Source organism: Terrapene carolina, unplaced genomic scaffold (genome assembly GCF_002925995.2).
Source record: "Terrapene carolina triunguis isolate 2854851 unplaced genomic scaffold, T_m_triunguis-2.0 Scaffold96, whole genome shotgun sequence".
NCBI lineage: Eukaryota > Metazoa > Chordata > Testudines > Emydidae > Terrapene > Terrapene triunguis.
The window spans coordinates 41893427-41911745 of NW_020664447.1; the positions used below are offsets into that span (position 1 = coordinate 41893427).

The window sequence follows — 18319 nt, forward strand, 5'->3', positions numbered from 1 at the left end:
AGTCTGTACACATGCACAACACACGTTTAAGAACTTATAACTTGACTTAATTCTAAACAGATTTTCACCAGACTACAGAAAGTCTCTAGGCTGCAGATGTGCTTATGTCCCTACCACCTTTTACACTTCTGCTCCACACCAGAGGGGCACTAGGAGCTATTAATTTTTTTTTTAAAAATAGAAAAAATTATTATTCATTATTCTTTGTGCTCAAAAATGGCTTAACTGTTTTTGGTCAAACTCCCCTAAAAAATTCACTTCCACCATGGGACCAAATGTGGGAAATTTCAGCTTGAAAGGTAAAAGTTTGACAAAAAGATATAAGCAACAACAAAAAGCCCCTTTAGAATGAAAAGTTAAGCAAATATTATATAATAGAAGAACAAATATAGCTATATATTTTCTTTAATTTATACGTTCTTTGAGATCTGAAAACTCAAGATTGCATTGAGCACAGAAGTGACCTGACTTCCCTGCCCCCTACCAGGTTGCTGGGAGGGGTATGGAAAGTGGCAGGAAGGAGGGCAAAAGGCAGCAGCATTCCTCTGTGGGATAAAGTGACTCTAGTAGTGAGAATTGCTGTTTCTCTTACCTGGCATTCCTGGATCTGTGAGAGCTTTTTCTTCTCCTGCTCTTCCTCTTGCTTTTTCTTTTTCTCCTTTTTTTCTTTCTTTTTTGCTGTTTTTAGTTTCTTCTTAATTTCAAATCTGGGCATAAACAAGTGGGGCAGAAGAAAGTAGATGAAAGGGCTGAAACCAATTTCCGGCATGACTCCGATAAGGACGGGCATCAGATTCAAGGAGCATTATGGATTAAAAACCTGAGATGGACAGTAAGTATAAAATATTGAGTTCTCTATCACTGAAATAGTGCCTGAAGTTAAAAGAAAATGGATACATGCTCAATCTCACAGCTGAGCCACAGTTATGCTGTGATAAAATGGGAACTGGAACAGTCAAGCCAAGTACAGTAAGAACCAGTAGTTGAAGTTTGATAGTAATCTAGAACCCAGACACCTACTCCTTGGAAAGGTACATGTGATGCCATGTTATACCTAGGGGAACAGACATACTAACTTGCAAATTTTGTTATTTGTTACATTGCAGAACAGTGCCTAAATATAATCAGGTTCTTTAGATTTCAGCCTAAAAGCTTGTGAAGTTTCTTTTTCAGCACCCATACAAACCTCACTGTTCAACTCCACAGCTATCGACCTTTCCAAAAGAACCAGAAAAAGCATGCCTCTAGTATTCATAAGCTACAAGAACAAAATTGTATTTCAGACTTGGTCCCAGTTCTATCATACACATAATTCACATTACAAAACAGCCAGAGAACAAAGACATGGCTTGACAACATTATTATAAAACTACAATTAGGGCTTCCATTCGAACACCAGCCAACTTGGGAGGAGACATGCACAGAATAGGGAGGAGTGCTGCAGCAGAGTGATTGAGCCTACAGCGGAGAAAAGCAGCATATTTTTGATGCCTGCACGTACAAACTCAACGCTGACCTGTATAGCATCATTTATGTAGATGGGTCTTCCAATGGGTTTATGCTCAAATAAATTTGTTAGTCTCTAAGGTGCCACAAGTACTCCTGTTCTTTTTGCGGATACAGACTAACACGCTGCTACTCTGAAACTTGTCACAGAAACAGTGCTCGCTTCCTTTAATAATAATAATTAAAAAAAAGTAAAACTAAGAATCTAGATTTTCTGGTTAGAGAACACCATCTCTACTCTAACAGCCCAATCCTGCAAAAGACTGAGCATGTAAGTAACTTTACTCAAACAAGTAGTTCCATTGGAACACTTAGCCCCCAAGAAGAATGTTGACAAACTTTTATTAATGTGCTCTGTTGAGGGACCAGAGCAGAGTAATCTGAAGAAGTGAGGTTCTTACCCACGAAAGCTTATGCTCCCAATACTTCTGTTAGTCTTAAAGGTGCCACAGGACCCTCTGTTGCTTTTTACAGATTCAGACTAACACGGCTACCCCTCTGATACAGAGCAGAGTAAATTAGTTTCCAGTTCTCATCAACCTCCTTTCAAGAGGCTCAGTCAATGAAGGCTCTCTACCACTCCACTAGGAATCTCCAAAAACCCGCTGCTGAGCCCTGGAAGAAGGTATTCTGTTCACTCAAGAAAGGTATCACTTGCCAGCCACTGGCCCCAGCTCCCAAGATGTTATCGGAAAACCACAATTAGTGTTTCCAGAGTTTCAAAACACCAGCTCCATGCTGATATCTCCCCATATCTTGTTCAACATGCAGTCCACCTTGCCTTAGAGAAAGTGAAAGTAGAATGGAGGGAAACTGGGCACTGAAGAGCACAGATCAGGGGAAGATGGAACTACCCCACAAGGGGTGAGGAGGAGACCATGTGGGACTAGCTTCTCCCTAGAGTCCAAGCTCAACTTCATCTTCCTTTTCTCCAGCACAGTGGCTCCCCTCCAGGTTGCCTCAGCAGACACCTTCAAATATTCAAAGTTGACTATTCCAAGGTGTTAAATCTCCATATCCTAAAGGATGATCAACTAAACCCCACCAACATGTTAACATGTTTAGTTCAACTCCACTTTCCTAACGCACAGAACAATGTAACAGCAAGTCACTGAGGTGGATCCAAAACATCATGGATTGAGGAGTTATATGGGTATATCACAGAGTATTTCCTAGGATGAGAAACTAAACTCCACCTCATCTAGCAAACTTTTGCAAAACACTTTAAATTCAACAAGTTGCCAAAACTTTAAAAATTAAACAGAAGACCCTGAAAAGATCTTGAGCCACTCTTAGCAATGCTCAGCTGTTTATAGGTTTTCTTAGCCAACATGGTAACTAGACTAACTGAGCAGATGGTTTGTAAGAGATGGGGATTCTCAAGTTATTCCCCTGGGGATTTAGAGAGACACTTGCTCCATTCTGGCACTTCCAGTACAGCAGACATTACCTGAGCATCAAGAATTCTGCACTGAAGGTGATCGAAGCAGTAGCAATGTAGAAGCCCATGTAAGTTTCTAAAGTGAAAGGAAATTAGTTCCTCTGAGGGGTCCAAGCTTCTCTTATGGCACATAAGCTGTAATATAATGGCTATGCAGCTGCTCCATTACAAGCCACTTGGTTGGGGGAGAAATGAATGGATTCCCTTTTCTCCTACCCTCTGATTCTCCGCACAAAGCCTGCATCAATTCACCTCAATAGAGTGTTAACAAAACCTAGGGACAACAGTTTAAAATTCTCAGCTTCAACTACTTGCTTTAGCAGAAACATCCATTTCAACTGAGGCTGTGAATACAGAGTGAGTAGAATACCACCAATTTTTCACCCAAACTGATTCATGAACTATCTGAAGACAGAGACTGTTCAGAGAAGACTTGGAGGAAACTGCTAAAAGCAGACTCTAGTAACAGCCAGGCTGGGCCAGACTCATGAAGATCCCATAACTGATCATACTGGCATGGGTAGTAGGCCAGAACCCTCCCCTCTACAGACCTGCCAGAGGAAAGGAGGGAAGAAGAGATGAAAAACATTGAGAAAAAGTAGAATAGAAGGGAAAAATCTGTTTCATGTAAACCATAATTTTGTCAGTTACACGCAACAGCACCACCTTTAACAGAAAGAATTTTATCACTGAAATAGCAAGTTTGACAAGAGAGAGAGACACAAAAACCACTCAATCTAAGGCCTTGTCTACACTACAAAGTTTTGTTGACAAAAGGTAGCTGTTCACCATTCCGGAGGTGTCTAGTCAGACAATGAACCATCACCTGGTTAAGCAGCCATTCTTCAGCAGGAAAAAGGGGTGTGAGCAAAAAAATGTATATCCTGACAGTGGAACAGCTGGAAGTTCCCATGCAAACAGACTTGCTGTCGCCTGAATCCCAGCTGGAGTTGATTCTCAAAGAAGAGAAATGCTACAAGAAAGGGGAACATTCTCCAGATTATCTTTCTCCCCTCATCTCTAACTCATGGCATCAACACTTGAAAGACAAAGGAAGCATCACTGAACTGGGGGAGGAGTCCTGGCTGAAAAGAATCCAGCCAGACTGCTGTAAGCACGTGGTGAGAGAAACCTTTTTACTTTAAATTCACTTAGCTTGTTAAGTTAGGTATTCATTTGAATTTTACCTTTTATATTTTTGTAACCAATTCTGACTTATTCCTCATTACATGTAATCACTTAAAATCCATCTTTCTGTAGTTAATAAACTTGTTTTATTGTTTTATCTAAACCAGTGTACATTTGGATTGAAGAGTTATCTCAAATGAAGTTGTCCAAACATTATTTTCTATTAATAAAATAGACTATGAGCTTGTATTGTCCAGAAGGAAAGAGCTGAGCAGTACAAGATGCACATTCTGGGGACAAGTCTGGGACTGGGAATTTGCTGGTGTCACTCTGCAATATAATTCAGGAGTGAATGGCTAGAGCACTCATAACTCAGCTGGCAGTAATTTGCATGCGAGAGGCCGTATGTGAGCAGGCCAAAAGTGGTTGCTCTCACAGCAAAGCAGTGTAAAAGGCACCCCAGCTTGAAGAATTGAGAGGACACAGCTGTTCAGCAATCCAGATTGTACCCTGAGTAATGTCACATCGTCTTCTCGTGGATCAGTAGCTGGTTAGAAGACAGGAAACAAAAGGGTAGGAATGCATGCTCAGTTTTCACAGTGGGGAGAGGTAAATAGCAGGGTCCCCCCCAAGGATCTGTACTGGGACCAATGCTGTTCAACATATTCATAATAAATGATCTGGAAAAAGGGGTAAACAGTGAGGTGGCAAAGTTTGCAGATGATTGCAGTTAGATTTGGATTTAACTAAGAGTTACAAAGGGATTTCACAGAACTGGGTGACTGGGCAACAAAATTGCAGATGAAATTCCATGTTGATAAATGCAAAGTAATGCATGTTGTAAAACATAATCCCAACTATACCTAAGAAATGATGGGGTCTAAAAATTAGCTGTTACCACTCAAGAAAGAGATATTGGAGTCGTCATGGATAGTTCTCTGAAAAACATCTGCTCGCTGGCAGCAGCAGTCAAAAAAGCTAACAATGTTAGGAACCATTAGGAAATGGATAGAAAATAAGACAGAAAATATAATGCTGCTAGATAAATGTATGGTACGCCCACACCTTGACTACTGCATGCAGTTCTGGTCGCCCCGTCTCAAAAAAAGATATTAGAATTGGAAAAGATACAGAGAAGGGTAACAAAGATGATTAAGGATATGGAACAGCTTCCATACGAAGAGAGATTAAAAAGACTCTGTCTGTTCAGCTTAGTAAAGAGAAACTAAGCAGGGATATAATAGAGGTCTATAAAAGCATGAATGGTGTAGAGAAAGTGCATAGGGAAGTGTTATTTACCCCTTCACATAATACAAGAACTAGGGGTCACTCAATGAAATTAATAGGCAGCAGGTTTAAAACAAACCAAAGCAAATGGTTCTTCACACAACGAACAGTCAACCTGTAGAACTCATTGCCAAAGGATGCTGGGAAAGGAAAAAGTATAAGTGGGTTTAAAAAAGAACGAAAGAAGTTCATGGAGGATAGGTCCATCAATGGCTATTAGCCAAGATGGTCCAAGACACAACCCTATGCTCTCGGTGTCTCTAAACCTCCAACTGCCAGAAGCTGTAACTGGATGACGGGATGGATCACTTGATAACTGTCCTGTTCTGTTCATTCCCTTTGAAGCATCTGGCACAGGCCACTGTCAGAAGACGGGATCCTGGGCTAGACAGACAATTGGTCTGACCCATTATGGCCGTTTTTATGTTCTTAATAATTCATAAACTTACCTTCTCTTCAGCACTTCCCTCTTCTCTATCCGGTTAAATAGCTCCTGTTCCCTCTCCTTCTCTGTCATCTGTTCCAGCCGAGCTCTGTCCTCCTCATCTCCCATCAGGTCTTCCCCATAACCATCGTGGAACTCCTCATCTTCAGATGATGAATCTGAATCTGAGCTGGAGGAGGAGCTGTTGCTCTCCGAATCAGACACTTCACCTGAAATGAAACCATGGGACAATTACGTTATGCTGAGGTAAAACTAAGTACTCCAGCTTGGCCTTACCAACAATGGATGTGGAATATGGCAGCCGTATTTGTTCTCCACTACACTAGTAACAGTATGGAATAAGAAGGAATCAGAATAAAGCCAATTAAATTGAAAGACAGTACATTTAAAAACTCAAAATGGAATACTTTGCTTTCACCCAAAATGCACTACTATCTACAAGGTATCATGGAGTCCAAGGACTTTACAGAATTTTCAACAGATTATGGTGTCACTACTGTTCCACCATAATGTCCACTCAAAGATGCAAAGAAGTTTTCATTTTGATAGGACTGTTACTTCTACATTTCAGGAAAAATAAGTTTAACAAAAATACTGAGTGACAGAGTATGTGAATTTTTCACGTTGTTTTGATGCAGATCAGGTTGACGCACACTGAATATAAGATATCAAAAGTGATTCTACCATTTTTTAATTTTTCAACCCTTTTTGACAAGAACGTTAATCTGTGATCGGATTTATGCCCCACGTATTACTTTACATCTGCTAAGTAGGACACAGTACCACTTAGAAGTAGGTTCCAGGTTTCCTACAAGTTAGTTTTAATACACCAGCATGAAGCTGACAGCTTAAGCACTGTCAACATCATCATTCCCACAGCTGTTGAAACAACAGAATGTTGTTTGAATAGGACTTCAGGTGAGAACATTGCTAAGCTACAACACAGGCTAGAGCTGAGACAGACTGCCCCAAGGGATAGTTCCTTGAGGAGACCTTAAGTTCATCTCTCAGCTCAACTGACGGTAGTTTATAGTTCCATACCCTTCACCACCTTTATTGCTAGACAACCCAAGAAGGCAATCAATTATAACTGCCAGTACCTTCCCACCATCACTTTACAAACAAATTAGCTTCAGGAACTGCTGAGAACAGAGCTTAGGCCTCTGATGGGACCACCCAAATATTACCCAGCCATACTGCATCTCGATTGATTGTTCCACATTGTCATTTTAACCAATACACCATATTGCCCTCCCAGAGTCACAGACGGAATCTTGGATTCCTGACCCCATCCCCAACAGATACTAAAAAGCAATACAGCCCTAGGACCCTATGAAATCTGTTTTATTATTGTGGATTTTCAGATTTATTATTTTCTGATTGCTTTTTTCCCCATTTTTTTTAAATTAATTCTGTCTTTATGGGGTTTTTTCAAATCAAAATTGTTTGATACATTGACAACAATTAAGTAGCCTTACTGTAAATGCATAAAAATGTTCAGAATTGGACTGCAATGGGAAAAACTGATTTTACAAAAAAAAATCCTACAATTTAAACAAAACATCCTGCAGATATACAGTATACAGTAAAAGTAATACATTTTAAATCACTTTTTAAAGTAGTGCTCAGTAACGTGACCAAACTAACATTGCTGAACAGTAACACAAGTACACAGAAGTAAGAGCTCTTACGGTGTCAATTCAACTGAATTCATATTGGAATTAAAAAGTAAAAAAAATGCACTAAGCATCAAATATTTCATCCTTGCAGCAGTCATTGTTGCCATTTTAAATTCAACTCAGTACTTTCAAACTTCCTATATTCTGAAGGAATGCTTAAATTCATTTCAAATTTGATTAAATAATTTCAAAGTATCACATCAGTTTATTGCTGAGTAGCATTACAAATTGAAAAACTTAAATGTCATTTCTGGCAGACATCTCCACTGTGGTACAACATGGTTAGCCTTGTAGTGTTTCCTACAGAAAGTGATTCCCTCTTGGCTGCAAGTAGATTTTTATATTTACTAAAGCTTCTCTCTGTGTCTACAGAGCTGACAGGGAAAAAGATGTAAGGGTAAGACCACCTCTGCTATTTTAGGCGCTCGTCCTTTCATAACCTTCCAGTAAGTGTAAAGATACAGTGGATCTGGGATAGGCTCATTTTGAGTGCTGCGCAGAAATACCAGCCATTGTTCATACAGTTCTGATGAGAGGCAGGCGAGAGGCGGTAGCTTGCTGTACTGATCAATGTTTTGTTGCATGGTTGGAGTCTGCCTGAGAGCCGCAACTCCTGTGAAACTAACACAGCAAGGAACTGAGTTCTCAAAAGCTGCACTTAAATCCCAGATGCTGGCCCTTCTCCCCTAGCCCTTGCACTCCCTGGTGGCCCTAGCACCCCGCATGTCCCTCCCCACAGCTCTAGCCCCCGTGTCCCCCCTCCCAGCATCCACTGGTTTCTTACCTCCGGGGCTGCAGTTAGCTCAGCTGTGTAGCCTGCACTGCCTGCCTGCCACTGCGGTCCCTAATGCTAGGGAGAGCCTGGATTCTGTATTATTTTGATTCCACGATTCCGTCCGAGTTCTTGTTAACAGAGATTTTATAGGGCTCTACATCCCCCAACTTCAATCTTGCAATCTAGCACAAATCCTTAAGCTCATACGCTCTTATATCAACAGATTGGCATATCTGATTGTCACACAGTTCATTCACTTAGGAAATTATTCTGCCTTAACATTGCTGAGGTCACTGTTAAGTTTTCCAGTCAGTGTGTGTTTGATAAAGCTGGGGAACATATTGCTTTTCAGTATTTGTTGAAAATGGAAGTAACAACCCTAAACTTCTAAGAATGGTATCACCACTACGGCAGGCATTATGAAAGTGGCAAAGAATATGGGAGAGTTTTCCCTTAATTTATTATAATGCTTTTAAGGTTTTGAGTGGGTGGGATGTGCCTGGATGCAACAAGAACTGTCATTGTAAGTTTTTCTTTGCATTAACATGGATTACAGCATCTTCCTCTGAAATATCTGTTACCAGCCACTGTTCAAGACAGAATAATAGAATAGATAAACAATGGGTCTAACATCTTCCTAGACTTATTCCATTACCAGATACCTGCCTGACGTTTTTACCATAAACAAAGTTACACTTGACTTTTCTTCTACAATTTCAGCAACACATAGTATAAGAATTTTGATACAGTGTATAGGATAATTAGCAGTCTTATATGAATACATAATTAAGTATTCCCCATACAGCACAGTACCTGTAACGACAGTCAAAGGAAAAGTTTATGTGAGTGTGGGGAGACATCCATGGGAATAAAAGACAGTGGTTCCTAAAGGGAAGGAACAAACTAGAGGGCCTAAAAACTCTGCCCTCCCCATCTTTAATTTCTAACAGAGACAGATAGGTTTAACATTTTTCTGTTGAAGTACTATTTAGTATTTTTAATAAGTGCTTTCAGCAATACTGTACTTAACTACAGGTAGTTTGAGGTCAGTGCCGAGCCACCGCAAGTCTAAAAATCATTTGACAAGACCATCCAGATTACTAGGAGCATAAAACAAGTATTCTGAAGATGATTTGGGGTATCACTGACATACTGAATAGCACATAAAATGAGGTAGCTTCATTCTGAGTAGCACTGTCAGCTGGTGCACAAGGAGTGTTTTCTTACCCTCTTCAGGTGCTGAACTCTCAGCTGAGCTCTCTTTGTCTGAGCTGCCTGAGGAGGCAGCTTTGTTCATCTGTTTCTTCATAGCTCCCTTCTTCTCTACTTTGCCAGCTTTTCCCTTCTTTTTGTTTTTAGAACCTCCAACAGTCCACTGAAAAGTAAAAGGAAAGGACAAACATGAGACAAGGCACTGGAAGACCCCACCCACTATCCTCAAAAATAATCAAAACCACACCACAGTGTAAGAAATAGTTTTGAGAAACATTCCAATATACGGACAGCTGGAAGACAAATCAGTGCTACAAGAAAACTGAGGCAAATGGCAAGCCGTGCATTTATCCCATCAGACCTAACAATCAGTCACATGAAAATCATCCAGATTTTTACCACCTGCTAACAGATGGCTCATATTGATAGGACAAAACAGTTTTAAGGCACAGAAAGGTCCCCAAACTCTAAAATAATTGTTTTGTAATATTTAACAGCAAATCTGAGTACTGAGGGCTTTTACTCAGAAAAAAAAAGTTTACCAATATAGCTGGACATTTCTTATTCAGTGTTTTAGCTTTAGTCTCCCACTATTAAACAGGAAAAAGTGATTGATTTGTTTCCAAATCAAGTTTATTCAAGAAGCACATTTTAGATTCCACTAAGGGAAAGAGGTATAGAGACAGAGTCCTGCAAAAAAGTCCTCATCCTCAACCCCTACCAGGAATACACAGAACAGACAAGTCATATGGTAATTGCAGTTTTTTTGTCCCTAAATTAATGCATGGAACACCATATGCAATAATACAAAATATTTCCATATATGTAAGACACACAGTAATCGCTGCCACAGGAACTATAAATTTAGTTTGACTTTTATACTTAAAAGGCTCAACTTCAGCATTCTCTTAACATTCTTCTCTGGTTGTTGTTATGCTTAAATTAAAAGCTTCCTGGGGCAGGACTGTACCTTCTTGTAAGGGGGGGTGGGGGAGACATCAATGAGGTTCTGTAGCCTGCAATGTGCAGGAGGTCAGACTAGAGGATCACGATGGTCCCTTCTGACCTTAAAGTCTGTAAGTATGTATGGACAGCACCTCGGACATGGTGCAAAAGATTAACATTGTGTCCCTGTAGTTGCACAAATTCCTTTTACCTTCTATTATACCATATATTTTCTGATTAGGTTTCTTCTTCATCCCTTACCACTCATCACCCAGTCACAGCTGATCGACCCACAAGAAGGGTCAACGATCATTCAGGAAACAGTGTGTTCATATGCTCTGGTCCCTTATTAACTATCAGTAGTCTTGTGCTTTTGGGAATTCCCACTGGATATGAAAGAAGGTTCTATCTCCAAAAGGGGTAAGAGTTTTAAAATTTTTGTATCTTCACACCATGCCATTATATTAACCTCATTCCCGTGACCACCCACAGTCAGGGTCCAGTCCACCTGACATTATTTAAGCAACCAGTCCCTTAAATAGAAACTCCTTGTGGTAGAGCAACATATATCCTTTTGCATGAGTGAGATCTTGCACTCAAGACCATTCCCCCAGCCTTTTTAAAAAGAGAGGGGACACAAAACTACTGCCTAATTAATAGGGCTGTCAATTGCAGTTAACTCACACGATTAACTCAAAAATTAATCACAATTAATCGCACTGTTAAACAATCAAATACCAATTGAAATTTATTAAATATTTGTATGTTTCTACATTTTCAAATATATTGATTTCTATTACAACACAATAAAGTGTACAGTGCTCACTTTATTATTTTATTACAAATATTTGCACTGTAAAAATGAAAAACAAAAGAAAGTCTTTCAATCACCTCATATGTACTGTAGTGCAATCTCTTTATCATGAAAGTGCAACTTACAAATGTAGATTTCTTGTTACATAGCTTCTCTCAAAAACAAAAACGATGTAAAACTTTAGAGCCTACAAGTCCATTCAGTCCTACTTCTTGTTCAGCCAATCGCCAAGACAAACAAGTTCTTTACATTTACAGGAGATGCTGCTGTCTGCTTCTTATTTACAATGTCACCTGAAAGTGAGAACAGGTGTTCGCATGGCACTTTTGTAGACGGCATTGCAAGGTATTTACATGCCAGATATGCTAAACATTCATACCTCTTTATGCTTCAGCCGCCACTCCAGAGGATATGCTTCCATACTGATGATGCTCGTTAAAAAATAATGTGTTCATTTAATTTTTGACTGAACTACTTGGGGGAGAACTATGTCTTCGGCTCTGTTTTACCCGCATTCTGCCATATATTTCATTTTATAGCAGTCTCGGATGATGACCCAGCACGTTTGTTTTAAGGACACTTTCGCAGTAGATTTGACAAAACGCAAAGAAGATACCAATGTGAGATTTCTAAAAATAGCTACAGCACTCAACCCCAGGTTTAAGAATCAGAAGTACCTTCCAAAATCGGAGAGGGACGAGGCGTGGAGCATGCTTTCACAAGTCTTAAAAGAGCAACACTCCGATATGGAAACGACAGAACCCGACCACCAAAAAAGAAAATCAATGTTCTGCTGGTGGCGTCTGACTCAGATGATGAAAATGAACATGCGCAGTCCACACTGCTTTGGATCGTTATCGAGCAGAACCCAGAATGGATGCATGTCCCATGGAATAGTGGTTGAAGATGAAGGGACATATGCATCTTTAGCGCATCTGGCATGTAAACATCTTGTTACACCGACTACAACAGTGCCACGCGAACGCCTGTTCTCACTTTTGGATGACATTGTAAAGAAGAAGTGGGCAGCATTATCTCCTGCAAACCGTAACCAAGTTTGTTTGTCTGAGCGATTGGCAGACGTAAGACTGAGTGGACTTGTAGGCTCTAAAGTTTTACATTGTTTTATTTTTCAATGCAGTTATTTTTTGTACATAATTCTACATTTGTAAATTCAACTTTGATGATAAAGAGATTGCACTACAGTACTTGTATGAGGTGAACTGAAAAATACTCTCTTGTTTTTTACAGTGCAAATCTTTGTAATCAAAAATATAAAGTGAGTACTATACACTTTGTATTCTGTGTTGTAATTGAAATCAATACATTTGAAAATGTAGTAAACATCCAAAAATATTTAAATAAACTATATTCCATAATTTTTTTAATCGCGCAATTAATTGCAATTATTTTTTAATCGCTTGACAGCCCTACTAATTAAGTATTATTCGGACTCAGTGTCAGATCTGAACTTAGTCACATGTATACCTCAGACCACACCTGTTATTCCTTTTGGGACATATCAACACCCATCCTCCCTGCCTGCAATCAATAGTCACATTAATCAAATCTGACTGTTTTCCTTCTGCAAGTACCCTTTTTCATCTGGTTAGCCTGCCATTCCTAGAATGCCTAGACACCACAGCTTTCTGAATTAACTCTCCTGATACTCAGTTATAGACCTTATCCTCTGATGTGTCAACAACTTTTTATTTTTCCAAGCTCTTGATTTTTATGTTCCCTCTTTCATCCTCTCCACACAGTGCTCCACAATTGAAAGTTACTTAGTGCTGCGCAGTGCGTTCTCTTCCCATGTTTAAATATCCTTTGCTCATCAGTTTATGGGGGAGGCTCCATCACTTCCATAGTTTTTGAAATATATACAAGTACTATAGATGGATCAAACAGCTAACGTATATTTGTCTCAAAACCCACCAGCACCTCTACCCCGATATAACGTGACCCAATATAACACGAATTCAGATACAACATGGTAAAGCAGTGCTCCGAGGGGGCGGGGCTGCGCACTCCGGCGGATCAAAGCAAGTTCGATATAACGCGGTTTCACCTATAACGCGGTAAGATTTTTTGGCTCCTGAGGACAGTATTATATCAGGGTAGAGGTGTATTATGAATACTAACAACCAATAATCTTGTGAGATCTTGGGATAGTGAGATTTGACAGATGACTAGCAAAGGTGTTTATTGGTGTATTCCATGCTCTCAGCATCCCTCTAAGTGTTCCACTTATTGTCACAGATGTTAAAGACCTGCAACAATCATGCAATTTCTTTATGGATTTTTTCTCTTTTAACATTAAGCTCTGCCCTGCTTCCACATGGCTGTTCAGCAGGGAAAAAAGCAGAGAGGGAATGAAGTAGAACCCCACAGATAGCTTCCTTCCCCCCCCCGTTTCCACCTCACAAGATATTGATATAGCAAAGGTGCTGCTGCATTTCACTTAAGAGGCCAATGAGTTGCTAAATGGTTATAATTACATCTGCTCCAGATCACGGACTTAGAAGCACACTTCTCACCCAAGCAGAGCAAGCCCCAGAGGAGCCACAGGAGCTGCAAGAACAGTGAGGTGACAATAGTGTACTACTGACTCTCCGCAGAAATGCTGGGCTAGTTCACAAACCTGGGGATGCAGCGCACGTGCAACCGGATAATTGACTGAAGGAGAACAGTCATAGTCCTGTCCCTCCCTTCTCACAAACCCTACCATGCCAAGAGCACCAAACACTGCAGAATTAAGCCATAAGGAAAGAAGAGGAGGGATGAAGATTTTCCATGGTTACCTTCCTGCTAAGACGACTTCCGTCTGTTGCATGCAAGATATTTTAAAGTCAGAGTCTTCACTCATGGAAAAATCTACTGCAATGATCAAGGTGCATGAATAGCACATGGTGGAGCAGAAATATGTACTCCATCTTAAAAATCAGTGTGGGTGAAAACTGAACACGTTGCTTTATTTTTTCTTTAATTTACAAACCCATTTATATTCATATTTTGTGCACAGTGAATATGGAGGTTTGCAGATTGAATCATGATGCAATCAAATCCTAAATTAAACTTCAGAATACGTATAGACAGGGTTTTTTTATTTGTATTTATTCAGAGTCCAAAAACTGAACAAATATAAATACTTGCGCAAGGTGACGAGACAGTCAATGACTATGAACTGAATTTTTCACATCCCCAAGATGTACATTACATTTAAAACTACATCAATAGATGGCTTAGAACAAATCAGCTGTGTGCCAGAAAATCAAAATGCATAAGGTGAGTGATTAAAAGCAAACAGTCATCAAATAAAACAATTTACTTGTTACTAATACCACCTAGCTCTGATATAGCATCTGTAGATTTCAAAGATGTACTAAGTATAATAGAAAGTCACTGGAATGAAGCTTCACAGCATCATCTCCTTCTGTAAAGACTTAACACCACAGTTTTGTTTCAATCCTTGTTTTCTATAAATGTCTCAGCAGAAGAACTATAGCCAATCACATTCTTCCTACTCATTTATATTTACTGGAAAAATACTTTACTACACGCTAGAAATTTGGGAGAATGGCTGTTTATCATTGGTCTATGCTAGTGGTTTTCAAATTGTCAAAATGTTCTTTCCTGCAATTGTAGAAAGAATTCAAACAGTTCCTGGTGTGACCATTTTTAAGGGGTGGAATGAACCATCAACTCCACTTCCTGCAGAAAGATGTTTGCAAAGCCAACTGTAACATTGCAACAGAATATTTTTACTCATGTAGTTGTGCAAACATCTTGTTAATTTCTCTGTCTTACTGGGTCATTTTTATTTTTAATAAAAACTAAATTAGGAGACACCGATCCCCAGTTCTAGAATTCCTAGACACCAAGACCAAACAAAAAAAAAAAACCAAAGCCAACAACCAGGCCTTACCATATAACAGAAATAGCCAGCCAAACCCTTAGAACAAGAGAGATCAGAAATATCTTGCTCTCCCCAGGCATTCCCACTTCCTCAAAAGCTCTGGTAAAAAGATGTGCTCTGTAGCATGCTGGTGATCATCAAATTTGGGCTATTTCAGACAAGGTTTTCTGGAGGTGGTTAGAGGGGAACAATGCAAAGGGCAGTTCTAACGCCAAGCCCCTCAACTCCAAAGAATACTCAAGTTCTAAAGCAAGCAGTCCCTCAAACTGAAGGGCTCTCAAGCACCTCCACAGATCTTGCCTCTGACAATATTGTATGGGGAGAGCAGTAGTTTTAAGCAGGAAGGTCAAAAAACATTTAGGCAATTTTCTCATAGCATTAAACAAGTGCCGAATTTTCTAAAGATATTTGGTGTATTGAGCATACAATTACAATTCTGCATTTGCTGAATTCCAAGTGAAAGGGAAAGAAAGACAAGTTCTTTCTGAAGCCATTGTCTCTAGGCTTGGTTATGCCTCTTAGAGAGGCCAGCCTCACTTTACGTGTGTCTATACACAGTGGTTCTGAGTATACTGTACAATACAAATATCACTGCTAATTATGTCAGAACTCTCAGACAAACAAGCTGTAGCAACTCAGATATATCATGTCAAACTTACCTCATCATCACTGTCTGAGGTCTCAGAGTCTGAAGAAGCTGTTGGTTTGCTAACAGGTGGCTCTTTCTCCTCGGAGTCACTGCGTTTCCGTTTGGCCAATGACAGGAGCTCCTAGTACAAAAAAAAGTTTACACTTATTTTAAAGCCAAATAACTGGATAATCCATGTTCTTATATTTGTACCCCTCTCTATAGTATCCAAGTACTTTCCAAAAGGCGGTAGGTCTCTCAGTCAGGGTCAATCATCAAATTTGTGTTTGTATTACATGAAAATAAAAACAGATCAATGCTGGAAAAAATTTTTTGAAGATGACATGCCATAAGTGCTACGTATTATTATTACTGTTTACTTTGTAAAGAGACAGCATCAAGACAGATTACCTGTTGGTGATTGTAACGCATTTTGCAATGTGGCGACACTTTAAGTGCATTGTTGCATGACCCAAAGGCCAACTGCCTCTAACTAGTCAGGTAATTCCTAAGAAATCTAATTTTTTGAAGTATGTTAGTAGTTATATACTTTTTAAATAAGTTATTTTAAAGTTACAAAGACATAAAGACATACACGATTCAGAATCTTAACTGGTCTATTCAATCTCTCTTCACATCCCATAACTACAATAAAATGACACACTAAATCTTTGGATAAACACATTGATATGGCAGGCCTCAGGCTGGAAGATTGTAAATTAGCAGAGTCACGCTCCCACAACTCAAAGTTCTAGTGAGCATTTTCAAAAACTGGAACTGAAAAAAATATACAAAAATGCATTATCAAGAGGAGTAAATCTATTAGCCAAAAGTGGATATCAAGTGTCAAGAATCAAGGGCTCCACTAGTAGGTCCAGGGGCAATAAAATAAATTCTTGCTACCTCCACTAGGTGGGGCTGGGATTCTATGTTCTGCAGCAGCCTTTGGCTAGTTTGTGTCTGATAAACCAGAAGTGTCAACTCTCCCTAGCTGTTAAAAGGAAGAGGAGCTTTTTGTCTTCTGTTTGCTGTAAGGATGTAAAGTGACACAACTTCTCTACCCTTACCTTATTTATGGGCTCTCCCACCATGAATAATTCCATTCCCTGGCATCATTCCTAGCTTTTTCAAAGAGCACAAGCAACGGCATGAAATTGACATGATTCTAGAGTTTAGCTGTTGCCTGCATGGTTCTGAACAGCAGATTCTCTAAAATCCTTCACTACTGCTGCTTCTGAACTTAAGCTATCAGCAGCAGCATCACCACATGGGAACTTCTGCAGTCTTGGAAAGATAACACTAAACTGGTTTACATTAGTTTCCACAAATGGAAGCTTGACTTCACAACCGTATGGGTTGGAACTTCATTTTTTAAATGCATGTAAATTCTGCAGAAATTGATGGCTTAGGTCCACACACTTGCTAGGGAAGCTTCCACTGGCAAATGGTTTTTTCAAACCTCTCTCTGAAACAAAGGCATGTAACATCAGAAGATTAAGGCCTGGTCTACACTAGGCGTTTATGTCGAATTTAGCGCCGTTACATCGAATTAACCTGCACCCGTCCACACCACGAACCTATTTAGTTCGACATAGAGCTCTCTTAAATTCGACTTCTGTACTCTTCCCCAACGAGAGGAGTAACGCTAAATTCGAAATGGCCATATCGAATTAGGCTAGGTGTGGATGGAAATCGACGCTAATAGCTCCGGGAGCTATCCCACAGTGCACCACTCTGTTGACGCTCTGGACAGCAGTCCGAGCTCGGATGCTCTGACCAGCCACACAGGAAAAGCCCCGGGAAAATTTGAATTCCCTTTCCTGTATGGGCAGTTTGAATCTCATTTCCTGTTTGGACATCGTGGCGAGCTCAGCAGCACTGGCAACGATGCAGAGCTCTCCAGCAGAGATGGCCGTGCAATCGCAGACTAGAAAGAGGGCCCCAGCATGGACTGATCGGGAAGTCTTGGATCTCATCGCTGTGTGGGGCGATGAGTCCGTGCTTTCCGAGCTGCGCTCCAAAAGATGGAATGCAAAGATATATGAGAAGATCTCTAAAGCCATGGCAGAGAGAGGATACAGCCGAGATGCAACGCAGTGCCGCGTGAAAATCAAGGAGCTGAGACAAGGCTACCAAAAAACCAAAGAGGCAAACGGACCCTCCGGATCCCAGCCCCACACATCCCGTTTCTACGAGACACTGCATTCCATCCTGGGTGCGGCCGCCACCACTACCCCACCTGTGACCGTGGACTCTGAGGATGGGATATTGTCCGCGGCCGGTTCCTCGGACATATTAGCGGACGGGGAAGATGAGGAAGGAGATGAGGAGGACGAGGCAGTCGACTGCGCTTGCACCGCTGATTTCCCCGACAGTCAGGAGCTCTTCATCACCCTTACCGAGATCCCCTACCAACCGTCCCCAGCCGTTACCCCGGACACAGAATCAGGGGAAGGATCAAGCAGTAAGTGCTTTAAACATCTAAACATTTATTTTTAACAGAACTGGAATATTTATAATATTAACAATGGGTTTTTCATGAA

The 18319-nt window shown here is 40.3% G+C and overlaps 1 protein-coding gene across 1 annotated transcript in view; it reads right to left on the reverse strand.

The window, feature by feature from the left end:
* Window positions 1-18319, reverse strand: part of RTF1 (RTF1 homolog, Paf1/RNA polymerase II complex component) — a 46758-nt gene that overhangs the window by 22245 nt on the left and 6194 nt on the right. Inside the window, exons 2-5 of the mRNA XM_024201759.3 lie at window positions 15808-15918; window positions 9489-9636; window positions 5812-6016; window positions 593-707 (exon numbers count right to left, since the gene is read on the reverse strand). Of these exons, the coding sequence (XP_024057527.1) occupies window positions 593-707; window positions 5812-6016; window positions 9489-9636; window positions 15808-15918 (579 nt within the window). The remainder of the gene's footprint in view (window positions 1-592; window positions 708-5811; window positions 6017-9488; window positions 9637-15807; window positions 15919-18319) is intronic.